This window comes from Micropterus dolomieu, linkage group LG20 (genome assembly GCF_021292245.1).
Source record: "Micropterus dolomieu isolate WLL.071019.BEF.003 ecotype Adirondacks linkage group LG20, ASM2129224v1, whole genome shotgun sequence".
Lineage (NCBI taxonomy): Eukaryota > Metazoa > Chordata > Actinopteri > Centrarchiformes > Centrarchidae > Micropterus > Micropterus dolomieu.
This window is the reverse complement of record NC_060169.1, coordinates 5,144,541-5,169,831: the sequence shown is the minus strand read 5'-3', so window position 1 is coordinate 5,169,831 and position 25,291 is coordinate 5,144,541. Positions and strand designations below refer to the sequence as shown.

Sequence of the window (25,291 nt, the reverse complement as noted above, 5' to 3'; positions counted from 1 at the left end):
GTTATTCCTTTGAACAATGAACACTCCAACAATGAATCACTAAAACATCCATTAAATCTGGCTTTAACTTGCAGCGCCTCCTGAGGAGACATATGTTTATGTGTGGACTTTTGTCATGGTAATAAATAAAAGCAGCAATATAGTCACCCAGACCTCCCCACCCAATCGCATTAGCAATCCAACGCAGCACGATGGTGCTTGCCTTTCACTCTCACCTCCTGGGCCGGGTCTTCAGGAGACTCAGGCTGGATGTAAAAGCCATAAAAAAAGTAATTATTGCCTTTCACAGGATGCTGGGGAGGAGGGGAGAGGCTCAAGAGATCTTTTCTAAGGGTCAAGTGAGTTGAGTTTTAAAGGTTGATGCTGACATTTGCAGATTGACGATGCTGATAATAAATAGTTTGCACCATTATTCAATTGTTTAAACTTAACCTGTATCACGCTGAAAGCTGTTTAGTTTTTTTTGCATCTCTAGAATCGAATGTTGGGCTTGAAAATAGCCTCCAAAAATAGCATTTTGACCATCATGGGACAGCATGACTCCTTAGTATGTGTTTGGCTGCAACTAAAGATTATTGTCATTATCAAGTAATCTCTCAATTATTTGTCAGAATATATCACCACCAAATTTATATATAGGTCTAATCTCTACCCTCCATCGCCATCGATCAATAGTTTGCCATTAAGGGTCATTTAATTAGCTTTGAATCCACAATAATTAAATGAGTTCGCACATATCATTAGGTATGTAGGTTCACGGTCAAACCAATTCCCGGAATGAAATTACACCCAATTTAAATAATTAAAATTAGGGAAATTTTAATCTCTGGCAATTACACATCTTCAAGAAGGGGGGGGGGTGAGTTGAATTAATGGAGCTCTGCATCACTGATGCATCTATCAAACGGTAATATAACAGTCGTGCTTTAACATACAGGCTAAGCTCTGGATGGGAGTCTGTCTAAATTGTGAATCCTGGTTTATTTACAACAAGATCTTCTTAGTAAATATTAGCCAAGGTGTCCTGTGACCCTCTTCACCGATCCCGCTATGTTTTTATGCGATTGGGATTCAGCTCTCAGGCCGAGATGAGCTTTAATAATGAGTCAAATAAAGTCAGTCTTTACACAGAGCCTGACTTAAGCCTTTATCTGGACAGATACTTATTAAGATAGGTGCTCCTTATCACACTGGCACACAGACAAATCTCTCTGTGGCTGTGCGCTCATGTGTGAGTGAGCATGTGACTGACTGTGTGTGTGTGTGTGTGTTCTTCATGACTTATAAAGGTCTATGAATGCTCCATGTAGTATCAGAATTTATTTTTTATTATTTTTCTCCTGCTGTGAATGTGGCCTTCAGAGAATCTTGGTTTGAACCTTTTCTTTTTCAAAGCTGTAGCCAAGAATAAATGAGCTACACTTGGATTACAAAGAGGGAAAGAGAGAGCAATTTGAAAGAGTGAGAGAGAATGAGGGAGAAAGAAAACACAGAGGGAGAGAAAGAGGTTTGGAATAAAACAGAGATATTAAAGATGCATAGAGGAGCAAAGACAGTGGCCTTGAATGATTTGCACACACACACAGTCTCTCTCTCTCCTGCTAGTGTTTTGTGAATGAACTCGTGTAGAGCAATAACAAGCCACTAGAGAGCAGCAGAGTATCTGTGCGAGGCTGTGCTCTCTGTAATAACAATTTGGTTAAAGGTCAGAAGAGCTTGTCATTTCCTATGGAGTCACATGCCTGACAGAAAAACAGCACACACACACGCACGCAGAGAGATAGAGCAGCGCTCAAATACAATTCACACATTTACAGACTATCACCTTCACATCAGATTGTGCCAGACTTCTCACTCACTCACACACACCCTCTATCCTAGATGTCTCTCTCTGCCTCCTGCTGCTCTCATTGCATTATGGATTAACTCTTTGTTACAGGTGTACACAACATGTTTGTGTGTTTAGTGCCAAATGGGCCGTCCAGCTGGATGTTTGTGAGAAGCCTTGGCTACACTCTGCCATGACTCCACTAATCCTTCAGATAACTACTAACGTGTGCTGCTAGAAGTTACCTGTGTTACGTTCAATGCATCCATTGTCACTCAAACATACCCTGTTTTACCTCCGCTTCAGCCATGTTTTATACAATTTTAAGGAATATTACTGATAATAACTCTCCTTTCTCTTCTTCCTTAAGTGTTTCCTGTGTTGGTTAAATTTTGGCTTTTGGCTTTGGATTTAGATCTCAACAGACCATTCTAGTCAAAAAATGGTCAAAACAAAAAGGCCGACAGTGAAATAGATAATAAGAGCAAGTTTTCTAAGTTGAGGAATGACTCAACCTTCAACCCACTCTCATGACTGTACTGGATTCAATTCTATTTGCTGCTACTGTGGGTGCTGAAATTGGTCTCTCCGCCTCTACTATGATGGATTTTTCTCACAGATATGAAAGTTGGTGCAAAATGTCAAATGAAGTGCTAGATTGTTTTGGGTAAATTGACTTTCCCTGATAATTAGACTACAGGAAAGATTCTCTATATTGTGTCTCCTAAGTCAGCGGTCCTCTTGAAAAAACTTGGCGCAGCCAACAGAAGAAACAATGAAAGCACCAAAAACATAAAGCAGCCTCCACATCTCCTGAGAGCCTCGTCTTATCTCGCTGTGCCCTCAGAGCAGATTGGGTTCACAGTGAGAACCAAATGTGTCTGTGCATGAAATCCATCGAGGGTTGGAACGACAGCGATGCAGCATGGAGGGTTCAGAGTCCTCACCAGCAATTCAGCTTCTCAGGCCTTCCTCTGGTTCAGTCAGTCCCTGGGGTGAAGCCCAGCTGACACAGTCCAGAAATGAGGACGATATAACTGAGCTATGAAACCACTAACACTCCTGCCCTGTAATAAAGGGATATCTAACAACCATTAAAGAATCTCGTTTTTTTTCAATCTGAGGAAAGGCAACAGCACAAGAAGATGTCGTTAGAAATTGAGATGCATTTTATTAAATAAAAAATAATTTCCATGGTCATTCCAGCCAGAACCACTGATAGATTTTCATAAAATGATGATATTTTTCATCCGCGGTTTTTCTTTTTCTGTTTTTAATCTCATGTGAAGGACACTACATTAGATAAATTTGAATGAAATGTGTTATGTAAGTAAAGTTTTATCTATGATGATTGGTGTCTGATGTAGATGTAGTACACAACTATTTCTGAGTGTCTGCAATCACTGAAGCAAATGAGCACCAATACCTGCAACTCTGGTGATGAAAAAAAAAAAAATAAGACTAAAAAAGGCAGATAGGGCAATTTGTGATGACAATAAAAACAGCAGCTGTAAGCCTTTGCCTAAACATTCAGAAAAATAATCACATAAACGTGCCCCACACACATACAGAGTTAGCATTGATGGATTTCAGTATAACGACTGCAACTTTCACATCACTGCTGCTGGTCATGAAGGTCAAGAGTTAACCCAGCCAAGGGTGAAGGCGGCTGCTTCATCAGCACCACAGGGAGAGAGAGAGGGAGAGAAAAAAAGGAAACAGAGAAAGTCATGGAAAGTAGGTCAGTGAGAAAACGCGATTAGCCACAAAACAAACAACACCAGCAGCGGACGCGTGTCATGTCCGACGGCGCTGTGCTACTGTGTCTTCTCCTCACAAGATCATCATCACCACGCCGGATTCAGATTTGTCTCCTAAACAGCAGCAATGCCTCAGTGACTCCAAGTCACGCTTACTGTAAAGGTTGCCAAGCATGCACTTGCTGGCTCGGTAATACATACAAACACACAGACACCTCCTTCCCCTCACTGCCTTACATGGCGTTAGAACGATCCCTCTTGCCGTTGCAGCCGTTTGTGTGGGGTTGCTAAGCGCAGCCAATATTTCACAAACACAGCAAAACAGCCACCCTGATATCCTGCTACGCTGCCATCCTGGACAGCAGACACAGTCTGCTCCCCCTCTATCCAGGAACTCACTGAATCTGCCTTTGCATTTCCGTTATGCTAAACTGAGCCAGAGAAAGTATGCTGATACTGAATTCCTGTTTACTGATTACAAATCATTATTCAAAGAGCCACCGTGGCTGAGAAAACAAGGATTCAGAAACACACTGACACAATCTGAAGTGACTGATGACATGATACTGTTGCATGTAGTGCCTTTTCATGCTAAGACTCAATGTCTTCCCATTTTTATGCCAAAAAGACTTATTATTATAATTTCAGGATACAAATTAGTTATATCAAATACAGAAATCTATTAACTTGTTCAGCAGTGTTCAAAATGAGCTAAACCACATATTGTACCCCACAAAGCTGCAACAATGACCCTACATCATGAGTACATGCGTTCGTAAGAAAGTGGCTTTCCTGAGTTATACGTAACAGTATTTAGGTGGACAAAGACCTAATTAAAAGGCAGCCAAAATAAACAGCAGATTTCAGTGAGTAGCATTGTGGAATACCACTCAGCAGGTGGGGGTGAAGGTGATAGTTTTACATCCTGACCTGAGAGTTTCCTCCAGCCTCTGACACTGGTGTGATGCTTCTTGTGGATCCTGCGCCCACCTGCTGCCCCAGTGAGGGTATGTGGGTCTTGACGGGCACCAGAGGCAAAGCTAGAGCTGATGGTCTGCTGTGGGTCTGGGGGATGGGCAGCGCACTGTGCACCGGTTTGGGTTTAGGGAGTCCCGACTTCATCTTTGAGGCCACGAGGATGGCTGGCATCTTCTCCCTGGCCGCCTGATGACCGCACGCTCCCCTCCCTCTCACACTGAGATGGAAATCCTGTTACTAGTCAGCAAGACTCCTCGTTAACTATCATATGACCCAGCTACTTCTGTGAGTGTGAAGGTGTTAGCGGATTGAAGAAACACACATGCAGTTTGCACCTGATGTGCTACTTGGTTGAAGTAATGTGTGTAATTTGTCTGTGTCTGGGTCTTGGCTGCTCCTGCTGGATTCTCTGCAGGGGGGTGAGCTGAGCTACCCAACATGTAGTGGAGGGGGTTTAAAACCCACCAATGCCACCTGTTTCCTGGTATCAAGTAGCTTCAGGCTCCTTAGATTACGTAGAAAAGACCAAATCTTCCTCAGAGATTTCAGTTTAAAAATGAGTCCAGATGGAAATGAGAAAACACACTCTGCAAAGTCCAGGAAAGAAGTCAAAAATCCTGCATCATACTAAGAGGATTCCCCAGTTGCCTGGTGGCAGAGCGAGTGTTCCCTTCCATTTCCAGCACTGACTGAGAGTCAGCAATTGGCAAAAGGTTCCTATAGGAAGCAGAGCAGTTCCTCTCCCACACAGCCCTGTTAATTACACCATCGTTTTAGGATGACAGGAGGAAGGACTGAGCTCCCTCGAGGAAAGGAGAGAAGGGAACAGAGACAGAGATGGTGAGAAAAAAGAAAAGGCAGCAGCGACACAGCAACCGTTCGCTTCAGCGACTGCTCAGCCTGTGACTACACAGAGCCTGAAACACACTGCCTCTCTCTCCCTCTCCCTCTCTGGTAAGTCGTGGTTAGCAGCAGGTGTGGCTTGGATCAGGACTGACATATGTGGAGAAGAGCTCAACGCATCTACTCAGTATGCTCCTCCAACCTGCCTCTCTCCTTCTCTGCACGTCTTACTTTCTTTTAAATTGGTAAATGCCCATCTCGGGAAGCTATTTAATCACATCTTGAGTTTAAAAATGTTACTCAGGTTTGCCAGTTCATTGTGATAATTTAATTTGCTACTGAGGCACTTATAATTAAATCCCAAGAGAAATACCTAATAATGACTTGAAATGAGGTAATAAGTATCTATGTGGGTCACATTAAACAATATCATTTCTATAGCAAGTAACAAATCACATCCACCTGCTTTGATATGTTTTTTTGTCTGGTGAAAAATAGGACCTAAAGAGTATAAAACTAGATTTGCACAAAGCCTAACATGAACATAATGCACTGTCTAAAGATAATCAACGGTTATCTATATTTAGCCAGTCAATGTATGAGAAGATTTCAAATGTGAAATAAAGTTACAGTACGTGCTGTGATATGCACAATACAGTGTTTTGTTAGATGGATTTTTGGCCATGCTAGTGATATGGTTCCACACTAGGGATGGTAAAGCCGGATCGATCCACCACTTTGGTCCACACTGAAATGTCTCGACAACTATTGGCTGGACTGCCATGAAATTTGGTACAGACATTTGTGTTCCCCAGAGGATGGACCCTGTTTGTCCCCAGGCTTTTCATCTTGCCACCATAAGTCATGGTTTTTACCTCTTCAGTGAAATATGTCAAGTCCTTTGATGTATGCATGTATGTAATAGCACACTGTGATAATGAACCCGATATAGAAAATAGACTGATGGATGACATTATGATGATGGAAGTATCACTCATTTAAGACTTTATAGAAAAGTGGTCTAATATAAAGTAAAATACCAAAAGCTACATATGTCATTGATCAGAGTAAAGCCTGCAATGCTTTGCATGTATTGACTTTAACGGACCATTCCATTGACCTTTTTTTTCATTATTACAATATAACAGGCACTGAAACTGAAAATGCACTAATAGACTTTCTTCTCTGTATTCCCTCCATCGTCTGTCTTGATTAAGCTTCCACTTTTTAAATATGAGGATGGCCAATTAGTGGACTAGTGTCAGATCAGCCTGACTCCCAGCAGGCTTAGTGAAAGCTGCCGAGTTGTCGACTTTAATTCTGCTGTAGAACCAAAGAAAAAAAGATGAGTGGGAAGGTTTTGCCTTTTCTCTTCTTCTTTTCCATCACCAGTTAATTTAAGAATTTACATACAGATCTTTACAAAAATCTAAATTTGTTAACAGTTAACTCCCCAAACTAAGACTAATTAAAGGCCTTTGGACACATTTGCACTGGGTACTGTATGTTTGGTGTTGTTTAACCAAACTCTGGCGTGTCAACTTTATTAGTTCATTTGGTGAGCCATAATACTTGGATGAAAACAAATAATCACAGAGAGAGAAAAAATCTGAAGTGTCTTCTAACAGAACTGAATGTGTGTACTAGTGTTGCAACTAAACATGATTATCATTAATTTTCTTGATTAAATGTTTGGTGCTTAAAATGGTGATGCCCATACAATTTCCTATAGCACAAGGTGATGTCTTTCAATTGCTATTTTTGTCCGACCAACAGTGTAAAACCCAAAGACATTCAAGTTTACTTTCACATTAGTCCAAGAAAAGCCGTATGCTCGCATTTGAGACGCTGGAAGAAGGGACTGTTTAGATTTGTTGCTTAAAACATTACATTATGATGCAACGATTGACATAATAGTTGCCGATTAATTTCCTGGGACTAATCGATTAACCAACTAATGATTGCAAAAAGAGTGTATAAAATTTTATGGAAAACCATGCAATACTTGTCAGTGTTTCCGCTAGGATTTTTTTCAGTGGGGGCAGGACAAACAGCACCCCCCCCCCGAAGAAATAGTCACACTTCACAAACCTAGGATGGAGTTGTAGCAGCGGAGGTGAAGCAAAATTTTTGTCTGAATATAAATCCAAGAAAATTTTTTGTTTTCCAGTGAAAAATATGTAATTTCACATCATATTGGGCCATTATTTTAACCATATCTCTGGACAAATAGCAGGAAAACCCTGTTAATATGTGTTAGATGTATCTTCATTTTACAGCTTCTGACATTTATCTGTAGACATTAATATAAAAAATAGGCAACATGAGAAACCTCCTCCCTTCTGAGGTGCATTTTATTTGCACATTAAAATCCAAAAAGAAACGTCTTTGCTTATAAGGACCAGTTTGCATCACTAATTAGCTTTACTAACCTCAGCTCCTCCAGTCACCACCATCCTCTCTTTTCCAAAACCACTTTTTCAGACTGAAAACTGAAAAATTATTTCATCAGTCTGTACAGGACAGAGCTGCAGGCTACGTCAGTTCAGTCTAAGTTTGTACCTGATGTTCTTAACATTGGACAATCGATTCAGAGTTACGCTGCTCTTATAACACCATCTGTCAAGTATGTTCGGCATAGAAGGAGAGGAAGCGAACCGAGCATTGAGTGCTGGCGTGCTCGCACAGTGTGCGAGTAAAAATATTTGTAGGGCATAGTTTAATGATTTTAGTAGCGGCGGTCGCGATTCAGAATGCATATAGTGGAAACACTGCTTCTAAAGATATTTAACTCAAAATCACATGGTGGCGTGACCATCAAGTCAGTAGGATACATCGTCTGGGATCTATCAATGTCTGCACCAAATTTTGTCCCTCCCCATCTAGAAGACAGAGTGTTGAGATGAAAGGGAATCATGTCAGGGAAATGTCAGGGAATTGAAAAAAGTCCTCTGTGGACCATGAATGTATGTACAAAACGTTGTGGCAAAATGTCATCATCCAGTAATTTACTCTTTAATTTAATCTTCAGATATCAGAGATAACTCAAACACAGTAGCTGCTTACCACAATCAAACCAAACAAATCACCAGAATCAGAAACACAGGAAACAGCAACCCACTAAATAGAGTGCTCTTACATATCCCAGTTCAATGTGAAAGGATCACCTCAGTTCATACTGTAGCCAGAGGAGGAGATGGAATAATAGACAGTAGAGATGGAAGTAGCGTAGCGTGCGCACGCACACACACACACACACACGATACACAGACTTTATAAGAGCACTGACTTAATCCAGGAGAGGATGTGTTTAGTATGTTAATCTTAATCCTGTTACATTAATCCTAAATTATGTAAATACTAATATTTGATTATGATTTAGAGTGGTTTTGGAGTGTGTGTGTGTAGTTACGTGATGCTAAGGGTCCAAACATTTGAAACAGTTTAACGCGATTATACATTTTGCAGTTCCAGTTTTTTTCATCATTGTCCAAGTTAGGCAGTGATCAGACTGGACACGTTCTTAGCAGTGGAAACACACTGTTTCTAATTTTATATGTTACTTATAGATTCTGGATGCCTTGCAATATCCAGCCAGTTAAGGAGTGCCTGCATCATTTCAGGTAGATTATATGTTTCTTATTCAGACCACTTTTACTGCCAGACAGAATTCTTTACGAGGTAAATTCATAGCATACTGTAGATCACACCAATTAGGATTCTGAAACTATAATTCCATTTTTATTGTACATATTTACCTCATTGTAATCATTAACTGCAGGCCACATGTATTCCATCTTGTTATAAACTACTGACATTGTTGTAACTGGTGATGAGTGAAAAGCCAGGCTGGATTGCTGATTGAAAAATACACCCATATCCTAACGTCAAAAAACACATAAACTGACACATATAGGAAAATACAGTAACTCCACCCCGCTAGCTTCATATGTCAATCTGTCATTTAGAAAATGGAAAGAAAAACATACAGAACAAAGCATAACATAACAAGGGAAAATTCCAATATTTTCCTATTATCATCTGTGATAGTAAACAAGTACTAGACCCTCGCAAATCACAACACAGCACTTCACAGAGCAGGAAAAAAAACACATGTGATTTTTGTAGCAATCTTTGAAGATACCTGATGACAGTACAGTGCAGTCTAATAATAGAGCCGGTTTGGCTGTAAATGGGCGGTATTGACAGTAATAACTAGGACACCCACTGCCTGCTCTGCTGTGTGTTTATACAGTATTTCTTTTAAGAATAATAAACATGTGTGTGGGTGAGATGGTGGGTGTTTGCTGTGAGCTCTGTAGCTATGGAAAGAGAATAATGTCAACAGAGATTATGAACTAGATGCTGAAGTAGTAAATTATCAGCACTGGTCTGAGCACATGGTCAGACTAAAAACAGCACTGCGTTAAAGAAAATGCAAGGGGGTGCTTTAGTGGGCGCGTGTTGCTTCACGTGTCAGTGAGACGATGAATTACAACCTGAGGGGTCCATCGGAGGCATGTATATGTATATAATCGGAGGCATGGTCTATATGATTGTTTGACATTCTTATAGGCTTATTTGATAAACCTAATGAGTGTTATCGTGCAATTCGAACCAAATTAAGATGACATGCGTACGTCTAATCCAAGCAATTCTCAATTTTGGTAAGTGGCTCCGCACCTACAGGTGGTGCCAAAGCAATATACTAAAATGGTCATAACTAACTCTAGGTCACTGGATATGTGGCATAATCCACACATCACCGGTGCTGCTGGTCTTCGGTCTCTCTGCTTCTTCTACCCCACACACACACTGGCAACACATTCACACAGACGCCCAAAACTGAAGGGTTAAGGTTACAATTTGGGATTTATTCACACACTTCACAAAGATTTATTAAAAGCTTCTAAATTCTTAGATTTACCCCCCAAAAAATGGTATGATCCTCCTTTTGTAACAGCTCTGCAAAGATTTGACTGTGAGATCAGGCGTTCATCGAATCTTTGACTATTTGGGATGACCCCTGAAATTTTCAACAAAGACTTAGGTATTCTTGAAAAATAATGGCCCCCCATCAGCCTATCAGCATGATTGTTGCTTTTGTGCGTTTGTCCTTGCAGACAATCACTTTCTTTTTTGACTTTAATCCTTCCCCTGGACACCAAGTTGTACATTCACACTGTACAGTCAGATGGTCAAGCTACAATCTAAGTGCTCACACTCTACCCATCAGCCCCTGCTGAAAATTCTGGTGATTGACAATTAAAGTTAAATAAAGATTTGTTTCAAAGCTCAGAGGAAGGTAGAAGTTTATTTGCTAGCAAAAATAATGTAAAATAACGTAAAACTATCTTTAACAAATGTCACCACAGACACCAGATTTAAAAACTCTGGTATACTGCAAAATACAGAGATTTACCTGGCGGTGACAGGCTTTGTCAGCATCGTAGGAACTCATTTGTCAAGGGCTTGACTTTAACAGACATCAGCTTTAAATGCATGGATCCAGATGCAGAATAAATACTTCTTAAGATTTATATTATAAGATAACAAATTAAGATGACTGTGCAGTCTTGGGTCCCTGAATGGTTTATAGTTTAAATTTTAAGTAAACTAGAAATTGAAACAACTAGAACTTGCTACACTATTTTCTTCAGTGTTCAGAGGGTTTAATCTAAATTGAGGAAACTCAACTTGATATATTATTTATGAAATAATACTTTATAGATTCTATGGTTTAAAATGGAGCACAAAATTGCGGTGTGTTTATTCAAATACAATCTGCTGACAGTAATCCATTTTCAGAGTCTTCATCCAGCCAATATTATCCATATATTTCAATATTTATGCAAAGCAAAAGAAATTAAACTAAAAACACACACACAATGAATTACACATACAACAATTTACACACACACACACACACAGTCCCTTCATTTCCTGATTGTTTTCATTAGCAGAGTTAGCAGAGCAGAACAAGTGGGCTCTCACTGACAAGAGCTGGGCTAACTGGAGCAACGGCCTGACATTTCCACCGTGACAGCACGGGATCTACAAGTTGAGCCCCACACACACACAAAGTTATTTACGATAATGAACAGTGGCAGTGTTGTAATCGCATGGGGAAGGGAGCCGAGTTCATGAAGCCCAGCAGGGCTCTGGCATGGCTCATGTGACACTGTGTAAGAAAGCACACACAGCACAGTGTCAGGACAAACACTCACAAATAAAAACGACAACACACGTACTACATATTCAACGCAATTTGGAAGGAGAATGAGCTGGAGGAGGAAAAATGAGTCCTGTTTACTTATGAAACATGGAATGGGGCTGAGGTACATGGGTGAGAAAAATAAGGAGAGCCAACTGATGTGAGGAGGGGGGTGTTGAGCTCAGTGTGTTTCTGTCCTTGCCCAGCTCCAGCTGTGGCACGGGTGTGTTTAAATGTGTGCGTGTATGTGTGTGGGATTTAAATGGGTCTCTGGGGCAGTGGGGGTGGGTGGTGGGGGTCCTGTCACTTTCCTGTCACATGTCACCTACACAGGTCATCGCTGTGAGCTGAGTGCTGTCTGTTCAGAGGGAGCAGGATGTCAAACACGCAAGCGGCAAATAACATCCATTTCAACCAGTCATTTAGTCTCAAGTTCATGCTATATTCCTTGTGAAAAGAGAAATTGGAGTTTATTACAACATAGGTCTTATTTTTACGTTTATTTTAAGTTAGGTATGCACAAGGAGCAAGATACACCAACAGTCATACAATCAGAGAGAAAGTTCAGCAAGATTATCTAAACCATTTTTTTTTTCTGGAGGTAAAACAGAAAGTGAGTGAATCTGAAACGTCAGAGATAATCTCTCATACAGCAGGGCACGCTTGAAGCAGCAAGTTGCCATTTAAACTGTGATGGATATTTACGACAGACAGTTTGGTTAATCATATTACTATTTGCCTCCATTGTCGCCTTATTTCCAGATCCCAGCAACTTCAAAATGGCCAAAGAACTACAAAATTGAAACACAAGTTTGAACCCAAACTGGAATTATCCTTGGACACAAAACAGACTGATCATAGGTGTCATTTACACTGGGGATACTGGGGACATGTCTCCACTACTTTTTAAAATGGTTGATTTTGTCCCCACCCCTTTTTGAAATGGCTGATTTTATCCCCATCACTTTTTTAAAAGTAAATAGTTATGACAAATTGATGAAAATGAAAATGCTTTGAGAAAGATTTATTAGCATAATAGGAAACATGCAATGCAATGTAAATATTTAAGAAATGAATGTGCAGTGTCCAAGAAAGTAACTTAAGCTAAAAAAAACAAAACAAATTGCTGATTACTATATTATATTTTTATATTTTCACCTTTCACCTGAATTGTGTGTTTCCCTTTTTATATACAAAGGACATTTCAACTATAAATTGGTCCAAAAAATGGCTCCAGAATGCAGGAAATTAAGTGTTTAATGCTGAAAATCTTCTGGGGGAGGACCCGCAGACCCCCCAAATAATATATCAAAGTAGTGAGTATTTATTCTAATATTCTTTTGTTTTGTTCTCATGAGGTCATTTTCTGCATCGTCACAACTTGGGAGAAAGTGTTTCACTGCACCCCTAATCTGAGCCCTAAAATGTCCCCACCACTTTTCAGCACAAAGTGATGCCCTTGAGACTGATTGTGTAATTTCACTTGTTCTCTAGTGTTACAATTTTTCCACTTTTTTAGAATGATGATTTGGGGCAATTTATATTATATATTAAATTATTAGATAACGACAGTGGTGGGATGACGGGATACAAGGTCCCAAGTCTTGGCCCACCCAGAACTATCTTTACACTTGAATATAAAGACTGAATAAGGCAGATCTCTGGATGAAAATGACTTGTAGATTAAAGAAGTATGAAGAGATTATTTTATTTCTACAAACAAAATTACTTGTTACAGTCAAGATTATGTGCACACATACACACTTGAGAGGATCATTTACATGGTGCGTTCCCTATCCTCGATTCTTAACCTAAACCATTACAACTACATGCCAAACCTAAACTCTAACCTCGACCTAAACCCAATTCTTAACTTAATCCTAAAACTAGTTATCCCTCAAAATCCTAAAGAGTTATTCTTCAAATGGTCCTTTGAAGAGCTCGCAAAATGTCTTCACGTTCCAACAATATCCTTACTTCTTAAGGTTGAAAACTCAAATTGGTCTTCACAAAGACCAGAGAACAAGAGCAAGCATGCACACACATGCAGATCTCTACTTCACCACAGAAAAAACACCACAACCTGTGTAGCGTGAACAAAATCATAAAAAGTACACACACTACACACACACATACACGCGCGCGCACACACACAGAGTCAGACATAGGGTAAAAGCTAGACAGAAGAGACAGCAGCACCCAAACAACAGTCTCTGTGCAGTAAACTGGGGTGACAGATAAGGAAACCAGGGAGAAGTCAGCCCAGCCACAGCTCCGAGGTGTGTGTGTGTGTGTGTGTGTGTGTGTGTGTGTGTGTGTGTGTGTGTGTGTGTGTGTGTGTGTGTGTGTGTGTGTGTGGATCTAAAGCCCTACTTTAGCTTTATCAGAAGACATCAGACAAGGAGAGAAAGTTAAGCAGAAACACAATAAACCATCTTCTCATTCACTTTGCAGCCTTCATAATTAACCACCACTAATCAGACATTAATAGCTCATTTAATACTTATTAGCTCAAGGTGGGATTACATGTGAACCGTGTGAACACATTATATGCTGGACATGTTTTTTTCCCCAGACGGTAATTATTACAGTGACGACTTGTATGCTTCTTGTATGTTAACATTTTCAAACATTGACTGTCATAGACTGTTTGAGCCCCGGTTACTTTACAAAGGAGACAGTGGTGAATATTTTATGAATGAATGAGGGTGAAGGAGAGGACAGCTAATGTCTGACAGCATAAATTAGAACCTCATAGTGCAGCTGACGTTAGAAAATGCTCCAAATGATATATTTAATGTTCAAGAGTCAATATTAGCTGATCTGACCTCCTTTATGCTTTCCAGTGTTCATTTTACATCCTGCTGAGAAGCCGGTGCCTGGCCTAAATATCCAAAACACCAGCCCCCACCAAGTGACATTCAACTACATCAGACTCCATTCCTTAGTGGAGAAAGAATAATCAATATGGGTAAGATTAAAAAATGGCATAACAGGGCTGCAATAAACCAGCCGTTGTAATGTAAGCCCTGAGGCCTAAATAGCAATTACCCCCCAACTGCTTTGACACAAAACCACTTACTTCTTTTTTCTCAGTGACGAAATAGGACAGAAAAGGGAGACAGATAAGGGCAGATATGGTTTTGAGAAACAGTGAAAGAAAAGGAGGGAACAGAAATAGAGATGTAGATCAGAACACCAAAAAAGACTGGAAGGGAAGCAAAGAATCGAGAGAGATGCAGAATACAGGACAGAGAAATGGCTGTCTGCACATGTCCTGGTTTGATGAATGTGTTTATTTTGGCTGCAAATCCACTATTAAGACTCAACACTGGGGCTCAATTAAATCGATTAAATTGATTACTAAAATGCATCGAATTCTTTTCATTTAACAACTCAACTATAAAGCACACTATTTTGCATGGACATTTATTACTGTCACACATCGCGCTTATGCTGTGTGGACGCGACGTGACTATGATGGCGCTGAAATAATCTGTAGAAGCTTTGAGTACTAAAATCATTGTTAGCTGCAGCCCTACTCAACACACAGTAAAAATAAAAGGATATCACAAATAGGAGAACTGGATTTGTAGATTTTCTGTGAAGGTGACACTCAGATTTAGTTTTATGCAAAACATGTGTACAATACACAATGTCAATATCATCTGCACACGTCCCTTTAAGAAAACCCGGGCATTAGTTTTCAGATTTTTACAGTGTTAAGTGGGAATACAACGATCAGCCATAACATTATGACCACCTGCTTAATATTGTGTATGTCCCCCTTCTGCTTCCAAAACAGCCCTGACCTGTCGAGACACTGAAGGTGTGCTGTGGCAGGACCCAAGGCTTCCCAGCAGAATGTTGCCCAAAGCATCATGCTGCATCTGCCAGCTTGCCTTTTTCCTTGAGTGCATCCTAGTGCCATGTGTTCCCCAGGTAAGCGACACACACACACACACACACACACACACACACACACACACACGGCCATCCATGTGATGTGAAAGAAAACGTGATCCATTAGACCAAGCCACATTCTTCCATTGCTCCATGGACCAGTTCCGATGGTCATGTCCATTTATAGGAGCTTTCGGCAGTGGACAGGGGTCAGCATGGGCACCCTGATTGGTCAGCCCCATACGCAACAAACTGCGACGCGCTGTGTGTTCCGATACCTTTCTACCAGAGCTATCATGAACTGTTTAAGCAGTTTGACCTACTGCTCATCTGTTGAATCAGACCACACGGTCAGTTTGATCTGACACCCAGCATGTACTACATGTTTAAAAAACATCTTTATAGCAGTTTGACCTACTGCTCATCTGTTGAATGAGACCACACGCTCATTTGATCTGACACCCAGCATGTACTTACATGTTTAAAAAATACTCTCTTTTGCTCTCACATATTTCTCCCTGAGCTGTGTATCCACATGAGAATAAACAGCTCATTATCGAGTCCATATATCCACACCGAGCCATCTCCAACAAAACTTTCTAGAGTACATTTACACAACTAATGGCTCATTAGTGCGGCGGTTTGGATGCAGGAATGAGGAATATGAAGCACAAAATAGCAGACGACCAGGAAACTAAGGTTTCCAAAGATATTAAACAAGCGTTCAGCCCAGTCATACAGTTCAGATACAGTATATTCAACAGAGCATTATTATAGAATGTTTATTGATGCATGCAAACAAAAAGCATTACAACTGCCAGATAAAACAGCCTGCACATAGTAAATAAAAATAACAAAATATATCAAAATATTTATTTAAACATATTGAGGTTGGGGCAGCTGAAGGAAACTGGCAGACCAACAGCATGAGCTAAAGAGAGCAGAGATCACAAATTAGTGGACTGCAGAGATAAAAAATGCTAATGTTTTTTTACCACAGTGCTGGATATTTTGTGGGGGTTTATCGAGGTGATTGTTTGCGCTGATGCATTATTCATTGGAGGCTACAGAACAGTCACTATTTGCATGTGGTGTCGTTCCTCCACATGGCAGAAATAAGAACATGATCTTCTACTTTGCTCTATTACAAGACATGTGAAAGTGCAATACGTGTGTGCATAATCTCACCTTTCTGTTCTTTAAAGCTCAGCATACAGTTTTAATTATTTGTAGTAATTTGTAAGCGCTGAAGAAATTTTTATTGTCATTTAAGAAACTGGACAATTGTAATTATTTCCATGGCAGCCATTTTCAACACTGAGGATTCAAAAACGATCTGGAAGACTGGCATATCAGTCTACAATTAATGTTTTAATCCATTTCTCAAACTCAACAAAAGCATTAGATTTGAGTGTTGCAGATGTAAAACTCACGGCAGTGAACTACACCAAAACGTAATGTAAGCTGTGCCGTTTTAAAGGGCAGTAAAATTTGAAGTGATACTCTGCCCCCTAAAATCTTTCCAATATCAAACACTTATCCCCTGTAGGCTTAAAAGGTGCCTGTAAAAAGTTGATAGTTTTCTTCGCAGGGAATAGCAGCAATGGCCAGCTTGGATTAATTTCATTTACAATGTTTCTCAATGATGAGAGTTTTTCCCTCTCACTATGGGGATCCACTTTTGGAAAAAAGTATCAAATTGTCCATACAAACTTGTGAGTCCTGCAGCATAATCCAACTCTCCACTTTTCATTCCTATACTTAGTTTAGTTTAACTGTCATAATTTTGCTAAAATTATGCACTCTATTTTTGTAGTTTACACATAGCTGTGACTATAAAATAAACACCAAAAATTATGTCACATGCACCAAAAACTTACAGTACTGGCAAACTTCAGAATTAGTTCATTTCAGCAAAGGAAAAACTAGTGTGATGTTTCAACAAATAAAAAAAAAATCTTGCTAGTGAAGAGGTTGGAGTGGATGCTCAGTTGTCAAAGCCAGCGACTTAACTTTGCTTCACGTGTTCTACCAAAAGTTAATGTTAGTTTCTTTTAACCATTATCATGATGTTTCCCTAACCAAGTTGGTTTTGTGCCTAAAAGTAACCAAACCTTAATCATAGCAGTATCAGATCACAAAATACTAATATCAACCGTTTTGTAATATACTCTAATTGGGGAGGGTTTTAGAAGGCACAGATAAATGATGTAGTACTGATTATAACCAAGCAAATAGGAGGCTGTTAGAAGTTAGCTGCCATTATAAAAGCACAGTAGAAAGTAAAGGTGCAAAAGTCGGGAAAGTCAACGAGGGGAGAAAAAAAGATTTCATTTCCTAAACCTGAAGATGCTTAACTTGCCTTAATTGTCAGCTAACCCTGTTATGTGGCAAACACCAACAAGCGTTTTCCAATCAACACCATTTTTCACACCATCTTTACATAATCTGTATACACAATATACAAACTTTCATTTTAGAGCTTTTTTTTAATATCTGTACTAAAACATTTTGTACTGCACTTCAAGCTAAATTTCTACGAAGTGCTACTTCCACCCTAACAGACGCCTCTGGCTGGGTACAATACACCAAAATGCTCCAATGAATGTGCTCTAATGAATGCTCCAACACATGCTGATGCACACAGTTGCACAGATGGGTGCGTCAAAGTGTATGCACATACAGTACTCACACAAATTTTAAGATTCATCTCACAGCACCCTCTTACTCTGCTCAAACCTCCATCTGGCATGCATATGTGGGTTTCTGTTGAGAGACCTAGTGTTTGACAGAAACTCACACTCAGCTGAATCTAAAACCAGTCCGCTGCTGAGGAAACAACATGGGACAAGAAAACAAGCAAACAAACAACAGCAATTCTTACCTGTGAGAAGAAGGTCACAGCATCACGCAGGAAGGACGAACGGGAGCAGGAGCAAAGAAAAGGAGTAAAGAAAAGTACACGTTAGTAATGGGCAGATACACAAAAGCAATACTTTCCCTTTTATAAGGGAATGATCTCCAAATGTCCTTTAGATTTTGAATCTGTAATATCCATTAATTTTACTGTCATATTACAAGATGTTTTAATGAAAAAAATTCACTCATAACTGAGACGGCTGAAAGACATTTTTACCGAATCATGTTTCCATGCCTCTGTTAAACCTCTAATGCTTTTAATGATTTAGGTACGAGCAAGTCATAAAACAACTGAAACACATAAAAAGACCTGCAAAATAATTATGAGGAATGCCTGATGTTGCAGAATAGCACATTTAACAGCTATTGTGGCATAATTTTTTTTTAACCATCATCCAGCCGGAAGGAAAAGATGCGGCGAAGACAAGATGTTAAAAGTCAAAATTTAATCCATCATTTGACAGCAAGGAGGCAAACTTGAGAAACTGTATCAGTAAATAGGGAAGTGTGTTTGGCCCTCAACCAGTTGAAATCATTGGGGGAGCCACCCTTTGCGTTTACGGCCTGTTTCTGCCTGCAGGGTGCCAAGGCTGAAATGTGCTGCCAAGTGCTGCCCACCCAGCTTAGCCCCACTTACTCACAGCTTCCATTTGATAGGTAATGCTGTTTGCACGGTGATGTAAAGCCAATAAAACCTAAAACAGGCCAATTCAAGCTAAATGCGAAGTACTCACACACCTGTTTTAGCAAGGAAAAACATGATCCTTTCACGCTGTGAATGATCGTGAGGAACAACAGACACATTGTGGGTGAGGCACAACTCTCCAGTAAGGACCCTCAAAGGCAAACAGGAAATTAACACCACCACTATAAACAACAAATAAGAGTCCTAATGTAAGCATGTATGTTAAGGAGAGAGGAAATCAAGTCTAAGGCCTCATTTCCTGCCTCGAGGTTTTGATGGAAACTCAAGGGTTACAAGTGGAATTTTATTAAATGTTGTTAAAAAAAAAACTTAAAGTTTGAAAGCAGGACTTTTAAATGTTCAAAGCCAAACATCTTGGGAAGAGGAAACCCACCGACTCCAAACCACAAAATGGAACAGCAATTAAAGGCTCTAATTTGGCAGAGGTTGGCAGGGATGTTTCTAATAGGCCAACTATACCACAAGCTGGTGAATAAAACAAGAGCAGCAGACCTGCCAAGACACTAGAATACCGATCACAGTACAGCTAACGATTTATGAACGCAATGGACAGAATGAAAATTCTGTGTGTATGTGAAATGTATGCACAAGTTGTTCTATCTGTTCAAATGGAAAGAAACACGCAAGCACACACACACACACACACACACACACACGCAGCAGCACTTGGCATTCAAGCATCACTATCACTATTCGGATCAGCTAATTGGCCAAACTCTACTGATGGAGGCTGCTAGCGGAAATTCCCCAGAACAAAAACTGAAAAGGTCCACAGCGTCCTCGCCACAGCTCAATATGAGCCAATTTGGCTGTGATGAACCTGACTCCACACAGAGGCACCGAGGCCCAAGGCCACGATATTTTGAATGTGCCTCCTTGCTTTCACGCTGTGTGAGAGACTGTGTGTAAAGGTTACTCTGTTTAAATGGGGATGTTTTCTCCACTCTTTTTATACCGGTGCACTCCAGAGGAAGCTGTATTTAGTGTACAAGAAACCTCATCATTCAACTCCTTTTCTGAAGACATGATAATGTTGGTGTCTCATGAATATGTGATAGATAGTTATGGTTTAATGGAAGAACTAAAAAAAAAAAATAAAAAAACCTTCTTGTGAGGTGCAGAATAAAAAGCAAGATGTGCAAAACAATTATTCACAAAACTAAAGATGAAAAGACTTACCAGCGTTATGATGGAATCTTAACTGCTACAAGTTTCTTGTCTTTACTTGGATTTAAAAAAAGGTTACGCATTATTTGAAACACACTACTAAATCTACTAAAGTCCTTTATATTTGAAACTTTCGAAAGGACAGCTATATTTGGTGTGATAGATGCAAACATTACTTTTCTTTCAGGTTTTCAACTTTAAATCGAATCATTCTAACCAACCAAGCCTTAGCTGGTGTCTCCCACGCAATAACAAACTATCAAGTCTAAAGTATTGTGACAGTGAACGCTAAGAAATTATTAACCGGTATACTAATACAAATTTTATTATTCTAAAATATTAAATGTGATGGTATTTATCTGAAAGCTCCAAATGTTTGACCCTCCCACCAGTACAAGACACAGTTACTTTCTTTAATTTGCAAAACATCAAAACAAGATTATGAAAATTTTAATTGGATTATGAACTTGATTAGCAGAAACGCTGCATTTAAAATAAAACCTTGTATCATTTACATTCAAATCCTAATGACATTGTCCTTGACTATTCATTCAACCAAAAGTAATAACTTGCTTGCTGTTGAGCGAGCCAGTGGTGCCTTCTTTCTTTAAATGCACCTTTACTGATTCTGACAGTGGCAATCTGGGGATCAGATTAGAAGGTGTGCTCTTTATCAGTAAGCAATCCCTTAAAGAGCTTAGTGAGTGTGCCCGGTCTGCCTCTGACAGCATGGAGGGTCAGGAAGGCAGCCGCTCCACGCTGCCCACTCTCCGCTCTGTGCTAATCTTGTTTTCTGCAGAGTATTCACGCCAACCCAGAGCCAAACATTCATTCACAGACAGAGCAGAACACAGATAAGAGATGGAAAAGAAAAACACGGAGGATGTGTTTATCCTTGTGATGACAACAAAGGGCAAAGGATTGAGTAGGACTGGGCTGAAGAGATGTGCTGAAGGCTATGAAGCGGCAGCATCTATTCTCAAAGTCTAAAACACGCAGCTGTGGTGAAATACTGAATATTTAGAGAATGCAGAAGGTTGAAATACATGTTCAAGGTTTGCAGCTTTTTTCGCCTGAGGCATGAAATAAATTAAATCAAATGCATTTTTTTGAACAAATCTATTTCACTTTCCATTTAGTCAAAAGCAATGTCAAAGAGTTAAAACATGGACGGATGGATAATTAAGATTTGTATAAATAATTTTTCTACCAGCTGCTGCAAAGATGAATATCGTTGAGTTGATGTTTTTGATGTATTAAAATGTGAAACGTTATCACGCATAGACTGGTCAGTTCTCCAAATATTTGGATGTGGTGTGTGTATCGACCAGCTTGTATTGTATGTTGAGCGAAACTCGATCCTGCATGTTCATTTTAAACATGTAAAGGGATAGAAGGCCACGTAAAGTGATACTCCAACAACTTAGCATTGCAGTTACATGAACTTGAGGGACATATAATTTATAATATAAATATTATTATATTATAATATTACTTATATTGTCTTTTGTTAGACCCTCAGTGCCTGGTAAACACCCACATCAAGCTGCAGTTATTCTTATTTGTACTCTTCAGGGCTAATGCCGCATTCATGTAATATCAGAGTTCCTGTTTTTATGGTTTGCTGCTTGGAAATTGCGTTTACGTCATCATCAAAGTACAGTGTGTAACTTATCCGAAAGCTCCCATATATCCGACTTGGCACTTAATAATGCAGAAGTGCTTGAAAACTAAACAAACATGGATGCCTTACATCACCCAAAAATCACTGCCCAACGTAATCACACCCAAATTTAATGGATATGTGTCAACACACAAGATTTAAACCTCACACAACCAACTCTGTAATCATAAAACTGTCTTGATGCTGTGAGTTAACAGGGGAATCTTTCCCATCTCTACCATCTATGACATGAACACAGCATGAGCACCACCTGGGTTATTTTCTCTAACTTGACAAAGCATCTCCAGAGTCGCAGTAAACATTACACAACAATTTATACAGGCTGTGTAGTACTCTCCATAACTGGTATATTGATTTTGATGTGAAAAATCTGTGGAATGCCCCTTTACAGCAAATCCCCACTAGAGTGTTTTATAGAGGAGCTACAATGTTACATACCAAAGGTTAAAATGTTAAAGAGACTTTGTTGTGTTTCTATGTGGGTGTTTTACTATGCGATGGTGAATATCCTTGGTTTGCCTTTACCCTCAGCGGATTTAGTCACAGTGATGCGACTGACAGATAAAGAGGCCAGGCCTGCACCTTCTCATGACCCCACAGCACTCACACTAGCTGACAGAGGATGATCACTGCAATGGCAAGAGACATACAGTAAAAAGTCAGTGGTAGATATGAAAGAGAAGGACAGAGAATTAGACAGAAAAACACACAGATGCCTGGCCCGATGAAGACACCCGTTCTAAAGAACCATGAAATGATCCTGCAAGACGGCTGAAAGGCAAAATGCCTAAACAAACAGAGGGGAAGAGGATCGAGCTGGACAGAGGGATGCTGTGAGGGATAGGAAGAGAGGACGGAAAGGGGGATAAAGGGAGGAAAAGACAAGGAAGGGGGGTTGGATCTTCCTGGCTGGTTTGCACTGGAAACCACAGAGGCCCAAAGCGTCCTTTACAAGCCTCAGCCATGTCAGATCACATCAGTGTCGCTGCCAGCTCCTTCCCCTCCCTATACGCTTACTAGTACACGCTTGCACACACACACAAACATAAAAGAACTACATCTGTGCACAAACCCACACACAAACCTTCATCAGATGCTTTCCTTGCACCTTAACTTATCTCCCCCTTATCCTGCGGCCCCTGTGGTCCATTTTCACAGCAACAGCACGCGCACACAATCCATCCCTGTGTTAAACATGGATATGAAGAGGTAAGCACGTTTGGTGGCTGAATCATTTGTGTGATGCAGAAAGTGACAGGCAGCCTGCTCCCTGAGGACTTCACCACAAATACTCTGGGTTGCTGTCCTCTCAACGCTTTCTACACCTCTCTTCTGCTCCCTCCATCAACATCATGTGTGACCCAGTTCAGCTCAGTCTTTTATCGCTCTCTCTCTCTAAGGGCTAAAGTTTCCCAATAAGGAGCACATTAGCAGAGGAGCAGCCTCCGCTCTGACTGCCTGCCTAAGGATGACTACAGTACAACACAACTACTAGGTTTTAAGTTAAACTGATGTCTTAACCCAACAAATGGCTCTGAGGATTTGGAATCAAGTCTCAATCTCTGCTGGTGTACAGAAAAAAAAAAACATCACTAGCTAGCTAATCAGCTGTGTCCACCAAATGTCAGGGGTATTGATTCATGGGGTTAGGTGTGGAGATGCCAGCAATAACTCAAAATGCCATTTCAGGTTTTCTGATACAGTTACAATATTTTAGGTTTTTGAAAATATAATATTTGATGCAGAACCAAATCTAATAGTTGCTTTACTAAACACAGCTACAAAGTAGTAGTTGTAGTAATAGTAGCCTAATAGTAGTAGTAATAGTGCTATTAAATTATATATATATATATATATACACACACACATCAGTTTTAGTGTAAGACATAGAAATCGTACATATGTGGTACAAATTAGACACGTAAGCAGATCTAGAGACAGAGGCTCTATCAATACAGCTCCCTATTTTGCAGTGTAACCAGTACAGCAGCATGGTAGTGTGACTATACAGGCAAAGTGGACGAGCCTTTCTGCATTCAGAGCGGGTAACAAGCTGAATTCATTAACTCCGACCAGCCGCAGTGAGGCAAAACTTTTGATGAGCACTACAACAGTTTAGATGAACCAGTGGAGGAGTTCTCACAGTCAAACGCCTCTCTGCGGTCTGGGACCATCCACTGGTAGTCACCCTGAGGCAGCACTTCAGAAACTATTCAGCTGGCGTCCATTGGCAGCAGAAGAGGAGCGTGCAATGATTTTAAATGAAGCATTAGAGGAGCCACTCACTTCTGTGCAGTCTGAATGAATTTCTTTGGACAATAACATTTCCCTATCTCAATGCTAGGCTGAATCACATTGGCCAATAATAGATAGGTTCATTCACCAGAAGGGAAGCTGGGGACACACTCCCTCCCTCCCTCTATTTTCCTTGTTGAGCAGCGCTGTCTGGAATAATTGGTTTCATTGGAGAAGAGGAAATCGCTCTAAAAACTAATTCAGGGGACCTTTAGTTATTACTTAAATATATAGATTGTTGTGAAATAAAAAAAATCAAGTTCTGAGATACAGTTAAACTTTTTACTTGTAATTGTTATTTTATTGAGCTTGGATGACACACAAATTATGCCTATTGAGTCAATATACAATCATGACTTAACATTTCAAGTTAATGAAAAATTTATTGAATTTTAAGTTCTGTTAACGAAAAATACAATTTGTTGACGGCCCACAGTTTCCCTCTCTTGCATGCGCGGACATGTTCAAGGCAGACGAGTGACCACAGGTCCACAGCTGAAACTCATTTAAGCATAATGTGTTGAATGGTAAGTAATCTTATGCTTAATTACACATACAGTGAGGAAAATAAGTATTTGAACACCCTGCTATTTTGCAAGTTCTCCCACTTAGAAATCATGGAGGGGTCTGAAATTGTCATCGTAGATGCATGTCCACTGTGAGATACATAATCTAAAAAAAAAAAAAATCCAGAAATCACAATGTATGATTTTTTAACTATTTATTTGTATGATACAGCTGCAAATAAGTATTTGAACACCTGAGAAAATCAATGTTAATATTTGGTACAGTAGCCTTTGTTTGCAATTACAGAGGTCAAACGTTTCCTGTAGTTTTTCACCAGGTTTGCACACACTGCAGGAGGGATTTTGGCCCACTCCTCCACACAGATCTTCTCTAGATCAGTCAGGTTTCTGGGCTGTCGCTGAGAAACACGGAGTTTGAGCTCCCTCCAAAGATTCTCTATTGGGTTTAGGTCTGGAGACTGGCTAGG

At 40.0% G+C, this 25,291-nt stretch overlaps 1 protein-coding gene and 1 long non-coding RNA gene across 3 annotated transcripts in view; both read right to left on the bottom strand.

Annotated features, from left to right (window-relative positions):
- Positions 1-4,853, bottom strand: part of nav2a (neuron navigator 2a) — a 110,105-nt gene extending 105,252 nt beyond the window's left edge. Inside the window, exon 1 of the mRNA XM_046031909.1 lies at positions 4,519-4,853. Coding sequence (XP_045887865.1) covers positions 4,519-4,737 — 219 coding nt within the window. The 5' untranslated portion in view covers positions 4,738-4,853. The remainder of the gene's footprint in view (positions 1-4,518) is intronic.
- Positions 4,854-16,335: 11,482 nt separating this feature from the next.
- Positions 16,336-25,291, bottom strand: part of LOC123958528 — a 102,608-nt gene continuing 93,652 nt past the window's right edge. The window contains exons 4-5 of one of the 2 annotated variants that reach the window (XR_006822093.1): positions 18,219-18,304; positions 16,351-16,457 (exon numbers count right to left, since the gene is read on the bottom strand). This is a non-coding gene — a long non-coding RNA (uncharacterized LOC123958528). Of the gene's footprint in view, positions 16,458-18,218; positions 18,305-25,291 lie in introns of both variants that reach the window. The other variant, XR_006822095.1, reaches the window with a different exon arrangement.